Source organism: Pelophylax lessonae (genome assembly GCF_965119305.1).
Source record: "Pelophylax lessonae genome assembly, chromosome: 5".
NCBI lineage: Eukaryota > Metazoa > Chordata > Amphibia > Anura > Ranidae > Pelophylax > Pelophylax lessonae.
The window spans coordinates 561,589,681-561,609,920 of record NC_138772.1 but is presented as its reverse complement, the minus strand read 5'-3'; the positions used below and the strand labels follow the sequence as shown (position 1 = coordinate 561,609,920).

Sequence of the window (20,240 nt, the reverse complement as noted above, 5' to 3'; positions counted from 1 at the left end):
CACCCTCCTCCAATATACCCCGTCCTCCGATATACACCCTCCTCCAATATACACCCTCTTCCAATATACACCGTCCTCCAATATACACCCTCCTCCAATATACCCCGTCCTCCAATATACACCGTCCTCCAATATACACCCTCCTCCAATATACACCCTCCTCCAATATACACCCTCCTCCAATATACACCGTCCTCCAATATACACCGTCCTCCGATATACACTCTCCTCCAATATACACCCTCCTCCAATATACACCGTCCTCCAATATACACCCCATCCTCCAATATACACCCTCCTCCAATATACACCCTCCTCCAATATACACCGTCCTCCGATATACACCCTCCTCCAATATACCCCGTCCTCCGATATACACCCTCCTCCAATATACACCCTCTTCCAATATACACCGTCCTCCAATATACACCCTCCTCCAATATACCCCGTCCTCCAATATACACCGTCCTCCAATATACACCCTCCTCCAATATACACCCTCCTCCAATATACACCCTCCTCCAATATACACCGTCCTCCAATATACACCGTCCTCCAATATACACCATCCTCCAATATACACCCTCCTCCAATATACACCGTCCTCCAATATACACCGTCCTCCAATATACACCATCCTCCAATATACACCGTCCTCCAATATACACCCTCCTCCAATATACACCGTCCTCCAATATACCCCGTCCTCCAATATACACCCTCCTCCAATATACACCCTCCTCCAATATACACCCCGTCCTCCAATATACACCCTCCTCCAATATACACCGTCCTCCAATATACACCGTCCTCCAATATACACCATCCTCCAATATACACCATCCTCCAATATACACCCTCCTCCAATATACACCGTCCTCCAATATACACCATCCTCCAATATACACCGTCCTCCAATATACACCCCATCCTCCAATATACACCCTCCTCCAATATACACCCTCCTCCAATATACACCGTCCTCCGATATACACCCTCCTCCAATATACCCCGTCCTCCGATATACACCCTCCTCCAATATACACCCTCTTCCAATATACACCGTCCTCCAATATACACCCTCCTCCAATATACCCCGTCCTCCAATATACACCGTCCTCCAATATACACCCTCCTCCAATATACACCCTCCTCCAATATACACCCTCCTCCAATATACACCGTCCTCCAATATACACCGTCCTCCAATATACACCATCCTCCAATATACACCCTCCTCCAATATACACCGTCCTCCAATATACACCGTCCTCCAATATACACCATCCTCCAATATACACCGTCCTCCAATATACACCCCCCTCCAATATACACCGTCCTCCAATATACCCCGTCCTCCAATATACACCGTCCTCCAATATACACCCTCCTCCAATATACACCCTCCTCCAATATACACCCTCCTCCAATATACACCCCGTCCTCCAATATACACCCTCCTCCAATATACACCGTCCTCCAATATACACCGTCCTCCAATATACACCATCCTCCAATATACACCCTCCTCCAATATACACCGTCCTCCAATATACACCGTCCTCCAATATACACCATCCTCCAATATACACCGTCCTCCAATATACACCCTCCTCCAATATACACCGTCCTCCAATATACCCCGTCCTCCAATATACACCGTCCTCCAATATACACCCTCCTCCAATATACACCGTCCTCCCTGGTCTTCTATAGACACAATACAGTCCATACATTACACCGGGGTGGAACTTTGTATCGTTTATCGCATTTTCTATCCATGAATTATTTCCTCATCATAAATCTGACATCACACTGATCAGACATTCATGGGATCCTACCGGCCCCGCAGAGCATTCTATTCTGTGTCCAGAGGGGCCCCTGAAACACCCCCCATCTACATGGTCTGATTGTCCGGATGTTATGTCTGTACACTGGGGGGGGGGGGGGGGGGAGAATTGAGGATTCTTGTTTTGGTTCTATGGCTGACCTTGGAGGGAGAAGCCCAATCATTACCGGGAAATGTTTTCCCGTCCAATCAGATCTGACGCCACGAAGGTTAGAGAATCCGGAATGTTATAAACCTTCAACTGCACTGAAATACCGATCGTTATAATATACACCCTCCTCCAATATACACCCTCCCCCAATATACACCCTCCTCCAATATACACCCCATCCCCCAATATACACCGTCCTCCAATATACACCGTCCTCCAATATACACCGTCCTCCGATATACACCCTCCTCCAATATACACCGTCCTCCAATATACACCCCGTCCTCCAATATACACCCTCCTCCAATATACACCCTCCTCCAATATACACCCCATCCCCCAATATACACCCTCCTCCAATATACACCCCATCCTCCAATATACACCGTCCTCCAATATACACCCCATCCCCCAATATACACCGTCCTCCAATATACACCGTCCTCCAATATACACCCCATCCTCCAATATACACCCTCCTCCAATATACACCGTCCTCTAATATACACCCCATCCTCTAATATACACCCCGTCCTCCAATATACACCCCATCCTCCAATATACACCGTCCTCCAATATACACCGTCCTCCAATATACACCGTCCTCCAATATACACCCTCCTCCAATATACACCATCCTCCAATATACACCCTCCTCCAATATACCCCGTCCTCCAATATACACCATCCTCCAATATACACCATCCTCCAATATACACCGTCCTCCAATATACACCGTCCTCCAATATACACCGTCCTCCAATATACACCGTCCTCCAATATACACCCCGTCCTCCAATATACACCCCATCCTCCAATATACACCATCCTCCAATATACACCATCCTCCAATATACACCCTCCTCCAATATACACCGTCCTCCAATATACACCCTCCTCCAATATACACCGTCCTCCGATATACACCCTCCTTCAATATACACCCTCCTCCAATATACACCCCATCCTCCAATATACACCCTCCTCCAATATACACCCTCCTCCAATATACACCCTCCTCCAATATACACCCTCCTCCAATATACACCCTCCTCCAATATACACCCCGTCCTCCAATATACACCCTCCTCCAATATACACCCTCCCCCAATATACACCCTCCTCCAATATACACCCTCCTTCAATATACACCGTCCCCCAATATACACCCTCCTCCAATATACACCCTCCTCCAATATACACCCTCCTCCAATATACACCATCCTCCAATATACACCCCGTCCTCCAATATACACCCCGTCCTCCAATATACACCCTCCTTCAATATACACCCTCCCCCAATATACACCCCGTCCTCCAATATACACCCTCCTCCAATATACACCGTCCTCCAATATACACCCTCCCCCAATATACACCCTCCTCCAATATACACCCTCCTCCAATATACACCCTCCCCCAATATACACCCTCCTCCAATATACACCATCCTCCAATATACACCGTCCTCCAATATACACCCCGTCCTCCAATATACACCCTCCTCCAATATACACCGTCCTCCAATATACACCCTCCTCCAATATACACCCCATCCTCCAATATACACCGTCCTCCAATATACACCCCGTCCTCCAATATACACCATCCTCCAATATACACCCTCCTCCAATATACACCCTCCTCCAATATACACCCTCCCCCAATATACACCCTCCTCCAATATACACCCCATCCTCCAATATACACCCTCCCCCAATATACACCCTCCTCCAATATACACCATCCTCCAATATACACCGTCCTCCAATATACACCCCGTCCTCCAATATACACCCTCCTCCAATATACACCCTCCTCCAATATACACCCTCCCCCAATATACACCGTCCTCCAATATACACCGTCCTCCAATATACACCGTCCTCCAATATACACCCTCCTCCAATATACACCCTCCTCCAATATACACCCTCCTCCGATATACACCGTCCTCCAATATACACCGTCCTCCAATATACACCCTCCTCCAATATACACCCTCCTCCAATATACACCCTCCCCCAATATACACCGTCCTCCAATATACACCGTCCTCAAATATACACCGTCCTCCAATATACACCCTCCTCCAATATACACCCTCCTCCAATATACACCCTCCTCCAATATACACCATCCTCCAATATACACCCCGTCCTCCAATATACACCCTCCTCCAATATACACCATCCTCCAATATACACCCTCCTCCTCCAATATACACCGTCCTCCAATATACACCCCGTCCTCCAATATACACCCTCCCCCAATATACACCCTCCCCCAATATACACCGTCCTCCGATATACACCCCGTCCTCAAATATACACCATCCTCCAATATACACCGTCCTCCAATATACACCATCCTCCAATATACACCCTCCTCCAATATACACCGTCCTCCAATATACACCCTCCTCCAATATACACCCTCCTCAAATATACACCCTCCCCCAATATACACCCTCCTCCAATATACACCCTCCCCCAATATACACCCTCCTCCAATATACACCCTCCTCCAATATACACCCTCCTCCAATATACACCCTCCTCCAATATACACCCTCCTCCAATATACACCCTCCTCCGATATACACCCTCCTCCAATATACACCGTCCTCCAATATACACCGTCCTCCAATATACACCGTCCTCCAATATACACCCTCCTGCAATATACACCCTCCTGCAATATACACCCTCCTCCAATATACACCGTCCTCCAATATACACCCTCCTCCAATATACACCCTCCTCCAATATACACCCCGTCCTCCAATATACACCGTCCTCCAATATACACCCTCCTCCAATATACACCCTCCTCCAATATACACCATCCTCCAATATACACCCTCCTCCAATATACACCCCGTCCTCCAAAATACACCCTCCTCCAATATACACCATCCTCCAATATACACCCTCCTCCAATATACACCCCGTCCTCCAATATACAGCATCCTCCAATATACACCCTCCTCCAATATACACCGTCCTCCAATATACACCGTCCTCCAATATACACCCTCCTCCAATATACACCCTCCTCCAATATACACCCTCCTCCGATATACACCCCGTCCTCCAATATACACCCTCCTCCAATATACACCATCCTCCAATATACACCCTCCTCCAATATACACCCCGTCCTCCAATATACACCATCCTCCAATATACACCGTCCTCCAATATACACCCTCCTCCAATATACACCCTCCTCCAATATACACCCGTCCTCCAATATACACCCGTCCTCCAATATACACCGTCCTTCAATATACACCATCCTCCAATATACACCCTCCTCCAATATACACCCCGTCCTCCAATATACACCCTCCTCCAATATACACCATCCTCCAATATACACCCTCCTCCGATATACACCCGTCCTCCAATATACACCGTCCTCCAATATACACCATCCTCCAATATACACCCTCCTCCAATATACACCCTCCTCCAATATACACCCCGTCCTCCAATATACACCCTCCTCCAATATACACCGTCCTCCAATATACACCCCATCCTCCAATATACACCCTCCTCCAATATACACCATCCTCCAATATACACCCTCCTCCAATATACACCCCGTCCTCCAATATACAGCATCCTCCAATATACACCCTCCTCCAATATACACCCCGTCCTCCAATATACACCCTCCTCCAATATACACCGTCCTCCAATATACACCCTCCTCCAATATACACCCAGTCCTCCAATATACACCCTCCTCCAATATACACGGTCCCCCAATATACACCCTCCTCCAATATACACCCTCCTCCAATATACACCCCGTCCTCCAATATACACCGTCCTCCAATATACACCCCGTCCTCCAATATACACCCCGTCCTCCAATATACACCCTCCTCCAATATACACCCTCCTCCAATATACACCCTCCTCCGATATACACCCTCCTCCAATATACACCGTCCTCCAATATACACCCTCCTCCAATATACACCGTCCTCCAATATACACCCTCCTCCAATATACACCCTCCTCCAATATACACCGTCCTCCAATATACACCCTCCTCCAATATACACCCCGTCCTCCAATATACACCGTCCTCCAATATACACCCCGTCCTGCAATATACACCGTCCTCCAATATACACCCTCCTCCAATATACACCCCATCCTCCAATATACACCCTCCTCCGATATACACCATCCTCCGATATACACCCAGTCCTCCAATATACACCCTCCTCCAATATACACGGTCCCCCAATATACACCCTCCTCCAATATACACCCTCCTCCAATATACACCCTCCTCCAATATACACCCTCCTCCGATATACACCCTCCTCCAATATACACCCTCCTCCAATATACACCCTCCTCCAATATACACCCTCCTCCGATATACACCGTCCTCCAATATACACCCCGTCCTCCAATATACACCGTCCTCCAATATACACCCCGTCCTCCAATATACACCCTCCTCCAATATACACCCTCCTCCAATATACACCCTCCTCCAATATACACCCTCCTCCGATATACACCCCATCCTCCAATATACACCCCATCCTCCAATATACACCGTCCCCCAGTATACACCGTCCTCCGATATACACCCTTCTCCAATATACACCCTCCTCCAATATACACCGTCCCCCAGTATACACCGTCCTCCGATATACACCCTTCTCCAATATACACCGTCCTTCAATATACACCCTCCTCCAAAATACACCGTCCTCCAATATACACCGTCCTCCAATATACACCCCATCCTCCAATATACACCCCATCCTCCAATATACACCCTCCTCCAATATACACCCCGTCCTCCAATATACACCCTCCTCCAATATACACCCTGTCCTCCAATATACACCCTGTCCTCCAATATACACCCTCCTCCAATATACACCATCCTCCAATATACACCCTCCTCCAATATACACCCCGTCCTCCAATATACAGCATCCTCCAATATACACCCTCCTCCAATATACACCGTCCTCCAATATACACCCTCCTCCAATATACACCCAGTCCTCCAATATACACCCTCCTCCAATATACACGGTACCCCAATATACACCCTCCTCCAATATACACCCTCCTCCAATATACACCCTCCTCTAATATACACCCCGTCCTCCAATATACACCGTCCTCCAATATACACCCCGTCCTCCAATATACACCCCGTCCTCCAATATACACCCTCCTCCAATATACACCCTCCTCCAATATACACCCTCCTCCGATATACACCCTCCTCCAATATACACCGTCCTCCAATATACACCCTCCTCCAATATACACCGTCCTCCAATATACACCCTCCTCCAATATACACCCTCCTCCAATATACACCGTCCTCCAATATACACCCTCCTCCAATATACACCCCGTCCTCCAATATACACCGTCCTCCAATATACACCCCGTCCTGCAATATACACCGTCCTCCAATATACACCCTCCTCCAATATACACCCTACTCCGATATACACCATCCTCCGATATACACCCAGTCCTCCAATATACACCCTCCTCCAATATACACGGTCCCCCAATATACACCCTCCTCCAATATACACCCTCCTCCAATATACACCCTCCTCCAATATACACCCCGTCCTCCAATATACACCGTCCTCCAATATACACCCCGTCCTGCAATATACACCGTCCTCCAATATACACCCTCCTCCAATATACACCCTCCTCCAATATACACCCTCCTCCGATATACACCGTCCTCCAATATACACCCCGTCCTCCAATATACACCGTCCTCCAATATACACCCTCCTTTAATATACACCCTCCTCCAATATACACCGTCCTCCAATATACACCCCGTCCTCCAATATACACCCTCCTCCAATATACACCCTCCTCCAATATACACCCTCCTCCAATATACACCCTCCTCCGATATACACCCCATCCTCCAATATACACCGTCCCCCAGTATACACCGTCCTCCGATATACACCCTTCTCCAATATACACCCTCCTCCAATATACACCGTCCCCCAGTATACACCGTCCTCCGATATACACCCTTCTCCAATATACACCGTCCTTCAATATACACCCTCCTCCAAAATACACCGTCCTCCAATATACACCGTCCTCCAATATACACCCCATCCTCCAATATACACCCCATCCTCCAATATACACCCTCCTCCAATATACACCCCGTCCTCCAATATACACCCTCCTCCAATATACACCCTGTCCTCCAATATACACCCTGTCCTCCAATATACACCCTCCTCCAATATACACCGTCCTCCAATATACACCCCGTCCTCCAATATACACCCCGTCCTCCAATATACACCCTCCTCCAATATACACCCCGTCCTCCAATATACACCGTCCCCCAATATACACCCCATCCTCCAATATACACCGTCCCCCAATATACACCCCATCCTCCAATATACACCCTCTTCCAATATACACCCTCCTCCAATATACACCCTCCTCCAATATACACCGTCCCCCAATATACACCATCCTCCGATATACACCCTCCTCCAATATACAGCCTCCTCCAATATACACCCTCCTCCAATATACACCCCATCCTCCAATATACACCCTCCTCCAATATACACACCGCTCTCCAATATACACCGTCCCCCAATATACACCCTCCTCCGATATACACCCTCCTCCAATATACACCCTCCTCCAATATACAGCCTCCTCCAATATACACCCTCCTCCAATATACACCCCATCCCCCAATATACACCCTCCTCCGATATACACCCTCCTCCAATATACACCGTCCTCCGATATACACCGTCCTCCAATATACACCCCATCCTCCAATATACACCCCATCCTCCAATATACACCCCGTCCCCCAATATACACCCTCCTCCAATATACACCCTCCTCCAATATACACCCTCCTCCAATATACACCGTCCTCCAATATACACCATCCTCCAATATACACCGTCCTCCAATATACACCCCGTCCTCCAATATACACCCCTTCCTCCAATATACACCCTCCTCCAATATACACCCTCCTCCAATATACACCGTCCTCCAATATACACCGTGCTCCGATATACACCCCATCCTCCAATATACACCCCGTCCTCCAATATACACCCCATCCTCCAATATACACCGTCCTCCAATATACACCCTCCTCCAATATACACCCCGTCCTCCAATGTACACCGTCCACCAATATACACCCTCCTCCGATATACACCCCGTCCTCCAATATACACCCCATCCTCCAATATACACCCCGTCCTCCAATATACATCCTCCTCCAATATACACCCTCCTCCAATATACACCCTCCTCCAATATACACCCCATCCTCCAATATACACCCCGTCCTCCAATATACACCCCGTCCTCCAATATATACCCTCCTCCTCTCCTCTAATAGTGGCCACCGTCCTCCTTTCCTCCAAAATTCACCGTACTCCAACATACATCATACACTGTCCTCCTCTCCTCCAATTTACAATATACAGCGTCGTCCTCTCCTCCAACACACAACGGTCATCGTCCTCCTCTCCTCCGACATCATACACCGTTCCCCAATATACAATCGTCCTCCTCTCTTCTTATATACACCACCCTCCAACATACAAAGGCCACTGTCCTCCTCTCCTCCAACATACAAAGGCCACTGTCCTCCTCTCCTCCAACATACAACGGCCACCGTCCTCCTCTCCTCCAACATACAACGGCCACCGTCCTCCTCTCCTCCAACATACAACGGCCACCGTCCTCCTCTCCTCCAACATACAACGGCCACCGTCCTCCTCTCCTCCAACATACAACGGCCACCGTCCTCCTCTCCTCCAACATACAAAGGCCACCATCCTCCTCTCCTCCAACATACAACGGCCACCGTCCTCCTCTCCTCCAAACATACAATGGGCACCATCCTCCTCTCCTTTAACATACAACGTCCCCCTATATACACCGTCCTCCTCCTTAATATACAATGGCCACTGTCCTCCTCTCCTCCAATATACACCATTCCCCAATATACAATGGCCATCGTCGTCCTGTCTTCTTATATACACCATCCTCCAACATACAAAGGCCACCGTCCTCCTCTCCTTCAACAAAAAACGGCCACAGTCCTCCTCTCCTCTAGTATACACCGTCCTCCAACATACACCGTCCTCCAATATAAAATGGCCACCATCCTCCTCTCCCCCAACATACATCGTCCACCGCCCTCCTCTCCCCCAACATACAACGGCCACCGCCCTCCTCTCCTCCAACATACACCGTTCCCCAATATACAATGGCCATCGTCCTCCTCTCTTCTGATATACAGTGTCCTCCAACATACAATGGCCACCGTCCTCCTCTCCTCCAATATACAATGGCCACCGTCCTCCTCTCCTCCAACATACAATGGCCACCGTCCTCCTCTCCTCCAATATACAATGGCCACCGTCCTCCTCTCCTCCAATATACAATGGCCACCGTCCTCCTCTCCTCCAATATACAATGGCCACCGTCCTCCTCTCCTCCAACATACAATGGCCACCGTCCTCCTCTCCTCCAACATACAATGGCCACCGTCCTCCTCTCCTCCAACATACAATGGCCACCGTCCTCCTCTCCTCCAACATACAACGTCCTCCTATATACACCGTCCTCCTCCAAATATACAATGGCTACCATCCTCCGCTCTTCTAATATTCATATACACCGCCCTCCTCTCCTCTAATATACAATGTACACAGTCCAGGTACCCCCATTATATCCTCAGCATCCAGTAACCGGTTTTCTATCCCCGCAGGCTCCAGCATATTAGATTTGTAGGTATATCATCCCCTCTCAGGTAATAGGGGTCACCTGGGCCTGGTACTGACCCCTGAAGCCCAGCACAGTGACCCTCCCCTCCCCCCATCCTGATCCCTCATTCTCACTGCTCCAGCCTCCTCTGTGTGGTCAGCCTCCACTGTGTCCTCTGTCCCCGTGTCCTGGCTGTCTCTGACCTTTTTTTAGCAGGCTATGCCAAACTGTGAGTGAGGGGACACCTGATCTGGGGACATTAGAGGAGGATGTGTCCTGAGCTATATCCAGTGCGTCATTCCTAGCACAGCCCTGCCAGGCCTCCATCAACACAGCCTCCCCCCCCCCCCCATGACAGTTCTGGAATGGAGGTTGGACATTGTTGGGGAGACCGTATGATCTTCCGAACGTCTTTCTCTAAGGAGACATTCACCCAACGTGTCCATAATCCCCCGATCCTCACACAACAGCTGCTGCAAATTCTGGAGGGGATCTTCTACCCCGGGGGCACGGGGGGGGGGATCCTCAGATGTCCCTGGGTTTGTTTTTCCGCTGGTGGCCCCATAAACCGACAATTACAACAGAGCAGATTGTAACATTTTCACGAATGTAACCTCCTAATCCGCTACAATTCTGCATATAAACTATATGAAGAAACGTTCTCGGGCCGATGATGATTATCGAATCTCAGACACCCCACATGGAAGAAAAATATATTAAAAATATATTTAAAAAAAAACATTTTTAATTTTTCCCAAATATATTTGCAATGCTACAATTTTGGCCATATTCAATATATTTCAAAATATTTTCCCCTAAATATATTGGAAATACATTTTTCTTCCATATGGGACAAAGCGGAAGCAAAACCCACAATTTATAAATCCAAAGAAGAATAACGAAGTGAAAAAATGATTCCTGAGATAAAAACAGAAAAAAATAAAATAAAATACACAACAAGGAACAGGCACTGCACATCTCCTGTATATGGGATCAAAGGAAACCTACGGGGGGGGCATACAAAGAATCTGCCAGGGCTCCCCTACTCCTGAAAGTTCTACTCACCTGGCTCAATACAAGCATGCAGCAAGTGAAGCCCCATTCAAGGTCAGTGACTCAAAGTATTAAAGAGGACCTGTACTAGGCAAGCCAAGGACAAAGGACCAGTCGGTCACCAGTACTACCAGTGATCTCCCCACAGCTGAGATTCTCCCCATTACTGACTTACCTTCTTTAGTTCTGTACGGTGTCACTGTGTGTGGAGGCAGCCATCTTGGCAAAGGCGAGGCTTTGATTCCTTAGGTCAGGACGGGTGATCTGATGAATGGAGGAAGCACAGATCCAGCAGAAGCAGGGAGATCCTTGCATTTCGGCTCCTCAGGTACGGCTTCCTCTCCAGCAAGGAGATCAGTGATCAGCACAGCAGTGACATCACCAAACCCCGGATCAAATGTAAAGAGACTTTTAGCAACATTGTCATAGATCCTGGATCTCCAAACTTTCCAAACAAAGGGCCAGTTTATTGTCCTTCACTTGACTGTGGTCAGTGGGAGTAAATGAAACATCGCTACATTTATTATTATGGGGGGGGGGGGGGGCAGCGCCTCATCATTGGTGTCAGTGGGAGGAACAGTGCCTAGGCCCACGGAGAGCACCGATCTCGGGCGTGCCCAGACCCAGGGAGCGCACCGATCTTGGGAGTGTACCAATCTCGGGAGTGCCCTGATTTTTATTATTGTGGGGGGGGGGGGGGGGAGACAACGCCTCATCATTGGTGTCAGGGGGGGGAACAGTGCCTAGACCCAGGGAGCGCACCGATCTTGGGAGTGCCCTTATTTTTATTATTGTGGGGGAAGGGGGGGGGGGACAGCGCCTCGTCAGTGGGAGGAACAGTGCCTAGGCCCAGGGAGCGCACCGATCTTGGGCGTGCCTAGACCCAGGGAGCGCACCGATCTCGGGCGTGCCTAGGCCCAGAGAGCGCACCAATCGCGGGCGTGCCTAGGCCCAGGGAGCGCAGCGATCTCGGGAGTGCCTAGGCCCAGGGAGCGCACCGATCTCGGGAGTGCCTAGGCCCAGGGAGCGCACCGATCTCGGGAGTGCCTAGGCCCAGGGAGCGCACCGATCTCGGGAGTGCCTAGGCCCAGGGAGCGCACCAATCTTGGGCGTGCCTAAGCCCAGTAAGAGCACCCATCTCGGGAGTGCCTAGGCCCAGGGAGTGCACCGATCTCAGGCGTGCCTAGACCCAGGGAGCGCACCGATCTCGGGTGTGCCTAGACCCAGGGAGCGCACCGATCTCGGGCGTGCCTAGGCCCAGGGAGCGCACCGATCTCGGGAGTGCCTAGGCCCAGGGAGCACACCGATCTCGGGAGTGCCTAGGCCCAGGGAGCGCACCAATCTTGGGCGTGCCTAAGCCCAGTAAGAGCACCCATCTCGGGAGTGCCTAGGCCCAGGGAGTGCACCGATCTCAGGCGTGCCTAGACCCAGGGAGCGCACCGATCTCGGGTGTGCCTAGACCCAGGGAGCGCACCGATCTCGGGCGTGCCTAGGCCCAGGGAGCGCACCGATCTCGGGAGTGCCTTGGCCCAGGGAGCACACCGATCTCGGGAGTGCCTAGGCCCAGGGAGCTCACCAATCTTGGGCGTGCCTAAGCCCAGTAAGAGCACCCATCTCGGGAGTGCCTAGGCCCAGGGAGTGCACCGATCTCAGGCGTGCCTAGACCCAGGGAGCGCACCGATCTCGGGTGTGCCTAGACCCAGGGAGCGCACCGATCTCGGGCGTGCCTAGGCCCAGGGAGCGCACCGATCTCGGGCGTGCCTAGGCCCAGGGAGCGCACTGATCTCCGGCGTGCTGCCTAGGCCCAGGGAGCGCACCGATCTTGGGCATGCCTAAGCCCAGGGAGCGCACCGATCTCGGGCGTGCCTAGGCCCAGGGAGCACACCGATCTTGGGCATGCCTAAGCCCAGGGAGCGCACCGATCTCGGGCGTGCCTAGGTCCAGGGAGCGCCCTGATCTCCGGCGTGCTGCCTAGGCCCAGGGAGCGCACCGATCTCAGGCATGCCTAAGCCCAGGGAGCGCACCGATCTCGGGCGTGCCTAGGCCCAGGGAGTGCACTGATCTCGGGCATGCTGCCTAGGCCCAGGGAGCGAACCGATCTCGGGCATGCCTAGGCCCAGAGAGCGCACCAATCGCGGGCGTGCCTAGGCCCAGGGAGCGCACCGATCTCGGGCATGCCTAGGCCCAGGAAGGGCACCGATCTTGGGAGTGCACCAATCTCTGGAGTGCCTAGGCCCAGGGAGCACACTGATATCGGGCGTGCCTAGGCCCAAGTAGAACACCAGTATCAGGATAGCCTAGCCACAGGAAGTACAATGTTAGTTTTCATTAGGAATTCAAGCCTAAGGGGAGATTTTTCAGCACACAGCTCTGAAAGATGGAAATTCTGGGAAAATTTATTTCACAAAAAAAAGTGTGATTCCTGTTGGCTGGAGGGAAAAGTCAGAATTTTAAGGAAGTTGTAGAAGATCAGAATGGCTGCTGATGGAAAGGTAATCATTAATAATATTAAATGATGTGTACTGTATGTCCAAACTCACGCGAGCGCAGCAATCAGTGCTCCCCACACAGTCAACGCTCCCCACGCAATCAGTGCTCCCTACGCAACCAGTGCTCCCAACTCTCTCTCCATCTCTGTCCAATGGGGATGATTGGTACTGGGGGAGGGCGGTACTCCGTACTGCACATCCACTGCTGCAGGTCCACCAGCAGAGACCAAAGATACAAGTCCATCACGACCCTCTCCACTATTTGGGGTCCAGTCAAGGTTTTGATCATCTGGATCAGATTGTGCGTTTGCAATCGTTGCGGCTGATCTGATTGGTCCTTTTTGTACTCTGACACCCGTGGTCACCCCTTGATGGGTTTGGAACCTCACAGGGTTACAGACTGTAGAGTTTTCAGAAGTGAGGTTGTAATTTGCCTTTTGTGGGTCTCCTGACACTAAACGGGCAATTCGGTTGTCTTATTGGTCTCTGAGGCTTGATACTTTTCTGGAGGGCCACACTGGACAGGCGCTGCTCTGTTTATCAGCAGGAAACCCTTCCCTTCTCCATCCTAGTTTGGGCCGTTCTTACACTTTAAGGTCGGTTTTCTCTTTAGGGCAGATCCTCTTTTCTTGGCTGGGACACCAAGGAGCTGCTCTGATTCTCAGGTGAAGATGGGGGCTGTTTAGGGCCACCATAGGGGGGTGCTATTGAGCTACTAGAGAGATTTCTCAGGTGTGAGCTCTCCAGCATACAGAAAGGGTTAATAGGTTATAGACGGAGAAGCTGGCACCGATATTCTCTGCCCTGTGGCTGGCAGGGAACGATGCCAATCATTGTCTGGCCGGATACAATGAAGAAAGCAGGGTTACATGGCAATCTGAATCCATCCCAAAATCCCTCAGCGATCCCGAGACACGTTTCTAGAATCACGCCAACATTTCATCAAACATATTCATAAATACAATGAAGACCACACACAGGAAGATACGGATCTGCTGGCTCAAAAAACCCCAACAGCTGCATCAGGAGCTACATCCGATCAGCCAGAGAGAAATGGAACACCTGGCTCCCTGGGGGGGGGGGGGGGGGGGGTCTCAAACAGAGATGGAATTGTGGGTTCCCTCTGGGGCCATACATAGAGAGATGGAACACCGGGCTCATAGACTGATGACGGATAGACACATAGATGGGGGGGGGCTGAAAGTAGTTTAAGGGGGCTAATCTGACAGACATACAGACATACATAGAACGAGGGACAGATGCACAAAGACCAATGGACCGATAGACAGACGCAAGGTCCGATGGACAGACACACGGTCCGATGGGCAGACACACGGTCCAATGGACAGACCGATGGACAGACATACGGTCCGATGGACAGACCGATGGACAGACACACGGTCCGATGGACAGACCGATGGACAGACACACGGTCCGATGGACAGACTGATGGACAGACACGCGGTCCGATGGACAGACCGATGGACAGACACAGTCCGATGGACAGACCGATGGACAGACACACGGTCCGATGGACAGACTGATGGACAGACACACGGTCCGATGGACAGACTGATGGACAGACCGATGGACAGACACACAGTCCGATGGACAGACCGATGGACAGACATACGGTCCGATGGACAGACCGATGGACAGACACACGGTCCGATGGACAGACTGATGGACAGACACACGGTCCGATGGACAGACTGATGGACAGACCGATGGACAGACACATGGTCCGATGGACAGACATACGGTCCGATGGACAGACATGCGGTCCGATGGAGAAACCGATGGACAGACACACAGTCCGATGGACAGACACACAGTCCGTTGGACAGACTGATGTACAGACACACGGTCCGATGGACAGACCGATGGACAGGCACATGGTCCGATGGACAGACACACGGTCCGATGGACAGACCAATGGACAGACACACGGTCCGATGGACAGACTGATGGACAGACACACGGTCCGATGGACAGACCGATGGACAGACACACGGTCCGATGGACAGACCAATGGACAGACACACGGTCCGATGGACAGACTGATGGACAGACACACGGTCCGATGGACAGACCGATGGACAGACACACGGTCCGATGGACAGACCGATGGACAGACACACGGTCCGATGGACAGACCGATGGACAGACACACGGTCCGATGGACAGACCGATGGACAGACACACGGTCCGATGGACAGACTGATGGACTGACATGCGGTCCGATAGACAGACCGATGGACTGACATGCGGTCCGATAGACAGACCGATGGACAGACACATGGTCCGATGGACAGACACACGGTCTGATGGACAGACAGTCTAATGGGCAGACATGGAAATACATAGACAGTCCGATGGAAAGTCAGGCAGATACAGGAATAAACGTACAGAGAGACAAAGACACGCAGACAGACAGATGGACAGACAGACAGTAAGGGGGAGATTTACTAAAACAGGAGCACACAGAATCTGGTGCAGCTCTGCATGGCAGCCAATCAGATTCCAGGTTTTATTATCAAAGCTTCATTGAACAAGCTGAAGTTAGAAGCAGATTCTGTGTGCACCTGTTTTAGTAAATCCCCCCCTATAGAGAAACAGACAGACGGAATCTCGGCTCTGTCCCTGATCTCTGTGTGGACTACAAGGACAACCCCCCCCCCCCCCACTCTCATCAAGGGTCATTGATTTTCAGAAGATCGAGGCGCTTCACCCCGCATTGGACCGAGCAAGGGAGAAACCCATCAGTGCCGGGATAAGGTTCTTCAGCACCCAAGGTGAAAAAGTCAAAGTGCGCCCCCCACAGGCTGTAAACTCCCTCAGCTGCATAGTTTGCAGCCCTTGCCCCTTTTTTGTGCCCCATCCTGCCGAAGCGCCCAAGGCGGTCGTCTCTACTGCCCACCCCTGGTGGCGTTTGCTCAGCGCTGCGATCCACTCTCCTTCACACATCTGGAGGAGAAAAGGAGATTGGTGACTCGGTGATCAACCTGCCCCGCCGCCATCTCCAGTCCAATCTGAGGAATCGTTTTTCACATTGCGCAGAATGACGCCCAGCGCCCGTTTTATACCTCATGTTGCAAAATGAAGGAAATTGTGGGAAGGAACCCCATTCTACTAATCCACAAATCTTCCTCCAAACCAACGACAACTGATAAGCCCTTGCTGAGAATCTCGACTCGCCACTCAGGCAGAGTTTGGGCAGAAGCTGGATGTGCGAGATCTCAAATCCCTCATTGATCTCATACCATAGATAATGCAGCATGAGGAGTGAGACTCCAAGGAGCATTACATTGGAGATCAAGGAACCTGCCAAGAAAACTTCTCAACATCCACCAAAAAAAAATAAAAAATTGAAATGCCAACATTGGGCAGATGATCCCGGAGAATGTCCAGGAGGAGACGCACAGAGCCGTCACCGGCTATCCTGATTGGCTGGTAAGGGGACAGGTGCGCTCACCTGGGCTTCTCGGTCACGGTCAGCGACTCCTCCAGCTCCTTCTCCTCGGGGTCCCGCTCCTTGCAGCAGAAGTTTATGGTGAAGGGGGAGGTCAGGTCCTTGAAGCGGCTGGCGGAGGTCCCCATATCTCAGCGCCGAGCTCAGCACAAGTCAGCCACAGGAAACCGCTTTTCCTTTTCCCCCCCAAATAACAATACTAAGGAGGAGTCCTTCCCAAAACTGGGAGCCCCCCGTCACCGTGCGTCCTGCCCTCCGAGGGAGGGGGAGGGGGGGTACCTGGTGTAATCTCAGGGTTGTGCCATTTCCTCTATTACAACACGCCACCGGACAACCGTCCGCTTTAACCCTTCGCAGGCCCGCCAGTCACAGACTTCTACTTATTATTTATAGAGCCGGGTTTGTAAATGGATTTCTAAGGCTGAACTCCGGGCTCAGAAAATATCATCTGCATACAATGAAGGCGTCACACCATGATAGCGCGCGTTCTACAGCAGGGGTGTCAAACTCTAATATCATTGTGGGCCACATAAACAGTATAGCTGCTTTCAAAGGGCCCGTTGTATCTGGGGTGCTGGAGTGCAAGGTTCAGGGATGAGCTATGTACAGGGTGCAGGGATGCGCTACATACAGAGTGCAGCGTTCAGGAATGCGCTACATACAGAGTGCAGGGTTCAGGGATGAGCTATGTACAGAGTGCAGGGTGCAGGGATGCGCTACATACAGAGTGCAGGGTGCAGGAATGCACTACATACAGAGTGCAGGGTGCAGGAATGTGCTACGTACAGAGTGCAGGGTGCAGGGATGTGCTACATACAGAGTGCAGGGTGCAGGAATGCGCTACATACAGAGTGCAGGGTGCAGGAATGTGCTACATACAGAGTGCAGGGTGCAGGAATGCGCTACGTACAGAGTGCAGCGTTCAGGAATGCGCTACATACAGAGTGCAGCGTTCAGGAATGCACTACATACAGAGTGCAGGGTGCAGGAATGTGCTACGTACAGAGTGCAGGGTGCAGGGATGCGCTACATACAGAGTGCAGGGTGCAGGAATGTGCTACGTACAGAGTGCAGCGTTCAGGAATGCGCTACATACAGAGTGCAGCGTTCAGGAATGCACTACATACAGAGTGCAGGGTGCAGGAATGTGCTACGTACAGAGTGCAGGGTGCAGGGATGCGCTACATACAGAGTGCAGCGTTCAGGAATGCGCTACATACAGAGTGCAGCGTTCAGGAATGCACTACATACAGAGTGCAGGGTGCAGGAATGTGCTACATACAGAGTGCAGGGTGCAGGAATGCGCTACGTACAGAGTGCAGCGTTCAGGAATGCGCTACATACAGAGTGCAGCGTTCAGGAATGCACTACATACAGAGTGCAGGGTGCAGGAATGTGCTACGTACAGAGTGCAGGGTGCAGGGATGCGCTACATACAGAGTGCAGGGTGCAGGAATGTGCTACGTACAGAGTGCAGCGTTCAGGAATGCACTACATACAGAGTGCAGGGTTCAGGAATGCACTACATACAGAGTGCAGGGTTCAGGAATGCACTACATACAGAGTGCAGGGTTCAGGAATGCACTACATACAGAGTGCAGGGTTCAGGGATGAGCTACATACAGAGTGCAGGGTTCAGGAATGCGCTACATACAGAGTGCAGGGTTCAGGAATGCACTACATACAGAGTGCAGGGTGCAGGAATGTGCTACGTACAGAGTACAGCGTTCAGGAATGCGCTACATACAGAGTGCAGCGTTCAGGAATGCACTACATACAGAGTGCAGGGTGCAGGAATGTGCTACGTACAGAGTGCAGGGTGCAGGGATGCGCTACATACAGAGTGCAGGGTGCAGGAATGTGCTACATACAGAGTGCAGGGTGCAGGAATGCGCTACGTACAGAGTGCAGCGTTCAGGAATGCGCTACATACAGAGTGCAGCGTTCAGGAATGCGCTACATACAGAGTGCAGGGTGCAGGAATGTGCTACGTACAGAGTGCAGGGTGCAGGGATGCGCTACATACAGAGTGCAGGGTGCAGGAATGCGCTACATACAGAGTGCAGGGTTCAGGGATGAGCTACATACAGAGTGCAGGGTTCAGGAATGCAATACATGCAGAGTGCAGGGTTCAGGAATGCACTACATACAGAGTGCAGGGTTCAGGGATGCACTACATACAGAGTGCAGGGTTCAGGAATGCGCTACATACAGAGTGCAGGGTTCAGGAATGCACTACATACAGAGTGCAGCGTTCAGGAATGCGCTACATACAGAGTGCAGGGTTCAGGAATGCACTACATACAGAGTGCAGGGTTCAGGGATGCACTACATACAGAGTGCAGGGTTCAGGGATGAGCTACATACAGAGTGCAGGGTTCAGGAATGCGCTACATACAGAGTGCAGCGT

At 51.0% G+C, this 20,240-nt stretch overlaps 1 protein-coding gene across 1 annotated transcript in view; it reads right to left on the bottom strand.

Moving 5' to 3' along the window:
* NOS3 (nitric oxide synthase 3) overlaps window positions 1-18,046 on the bottom strand; it is a gene marked incomplete at its 3' end in the record, with an annotated part of 183,459 nt that extends 165,413 nt beyond the window's left edge. Inside the window, exon 1 of the mRNA XM_082259052.1 lies at window positions 17,834-18,046. Coding sequence (XP_082115178.1) covers window positions 17,834-17,958 — 125 coding nt within the window. The 5' untranslated portion in view covers window positions 17,959-18,046. The remainder of the gene's footprint in view (window positions 1-17,833) is intronic.
* Between the last annotated feature and the right edge of the window lie 2,194 nt (window positions 18,047-20,240).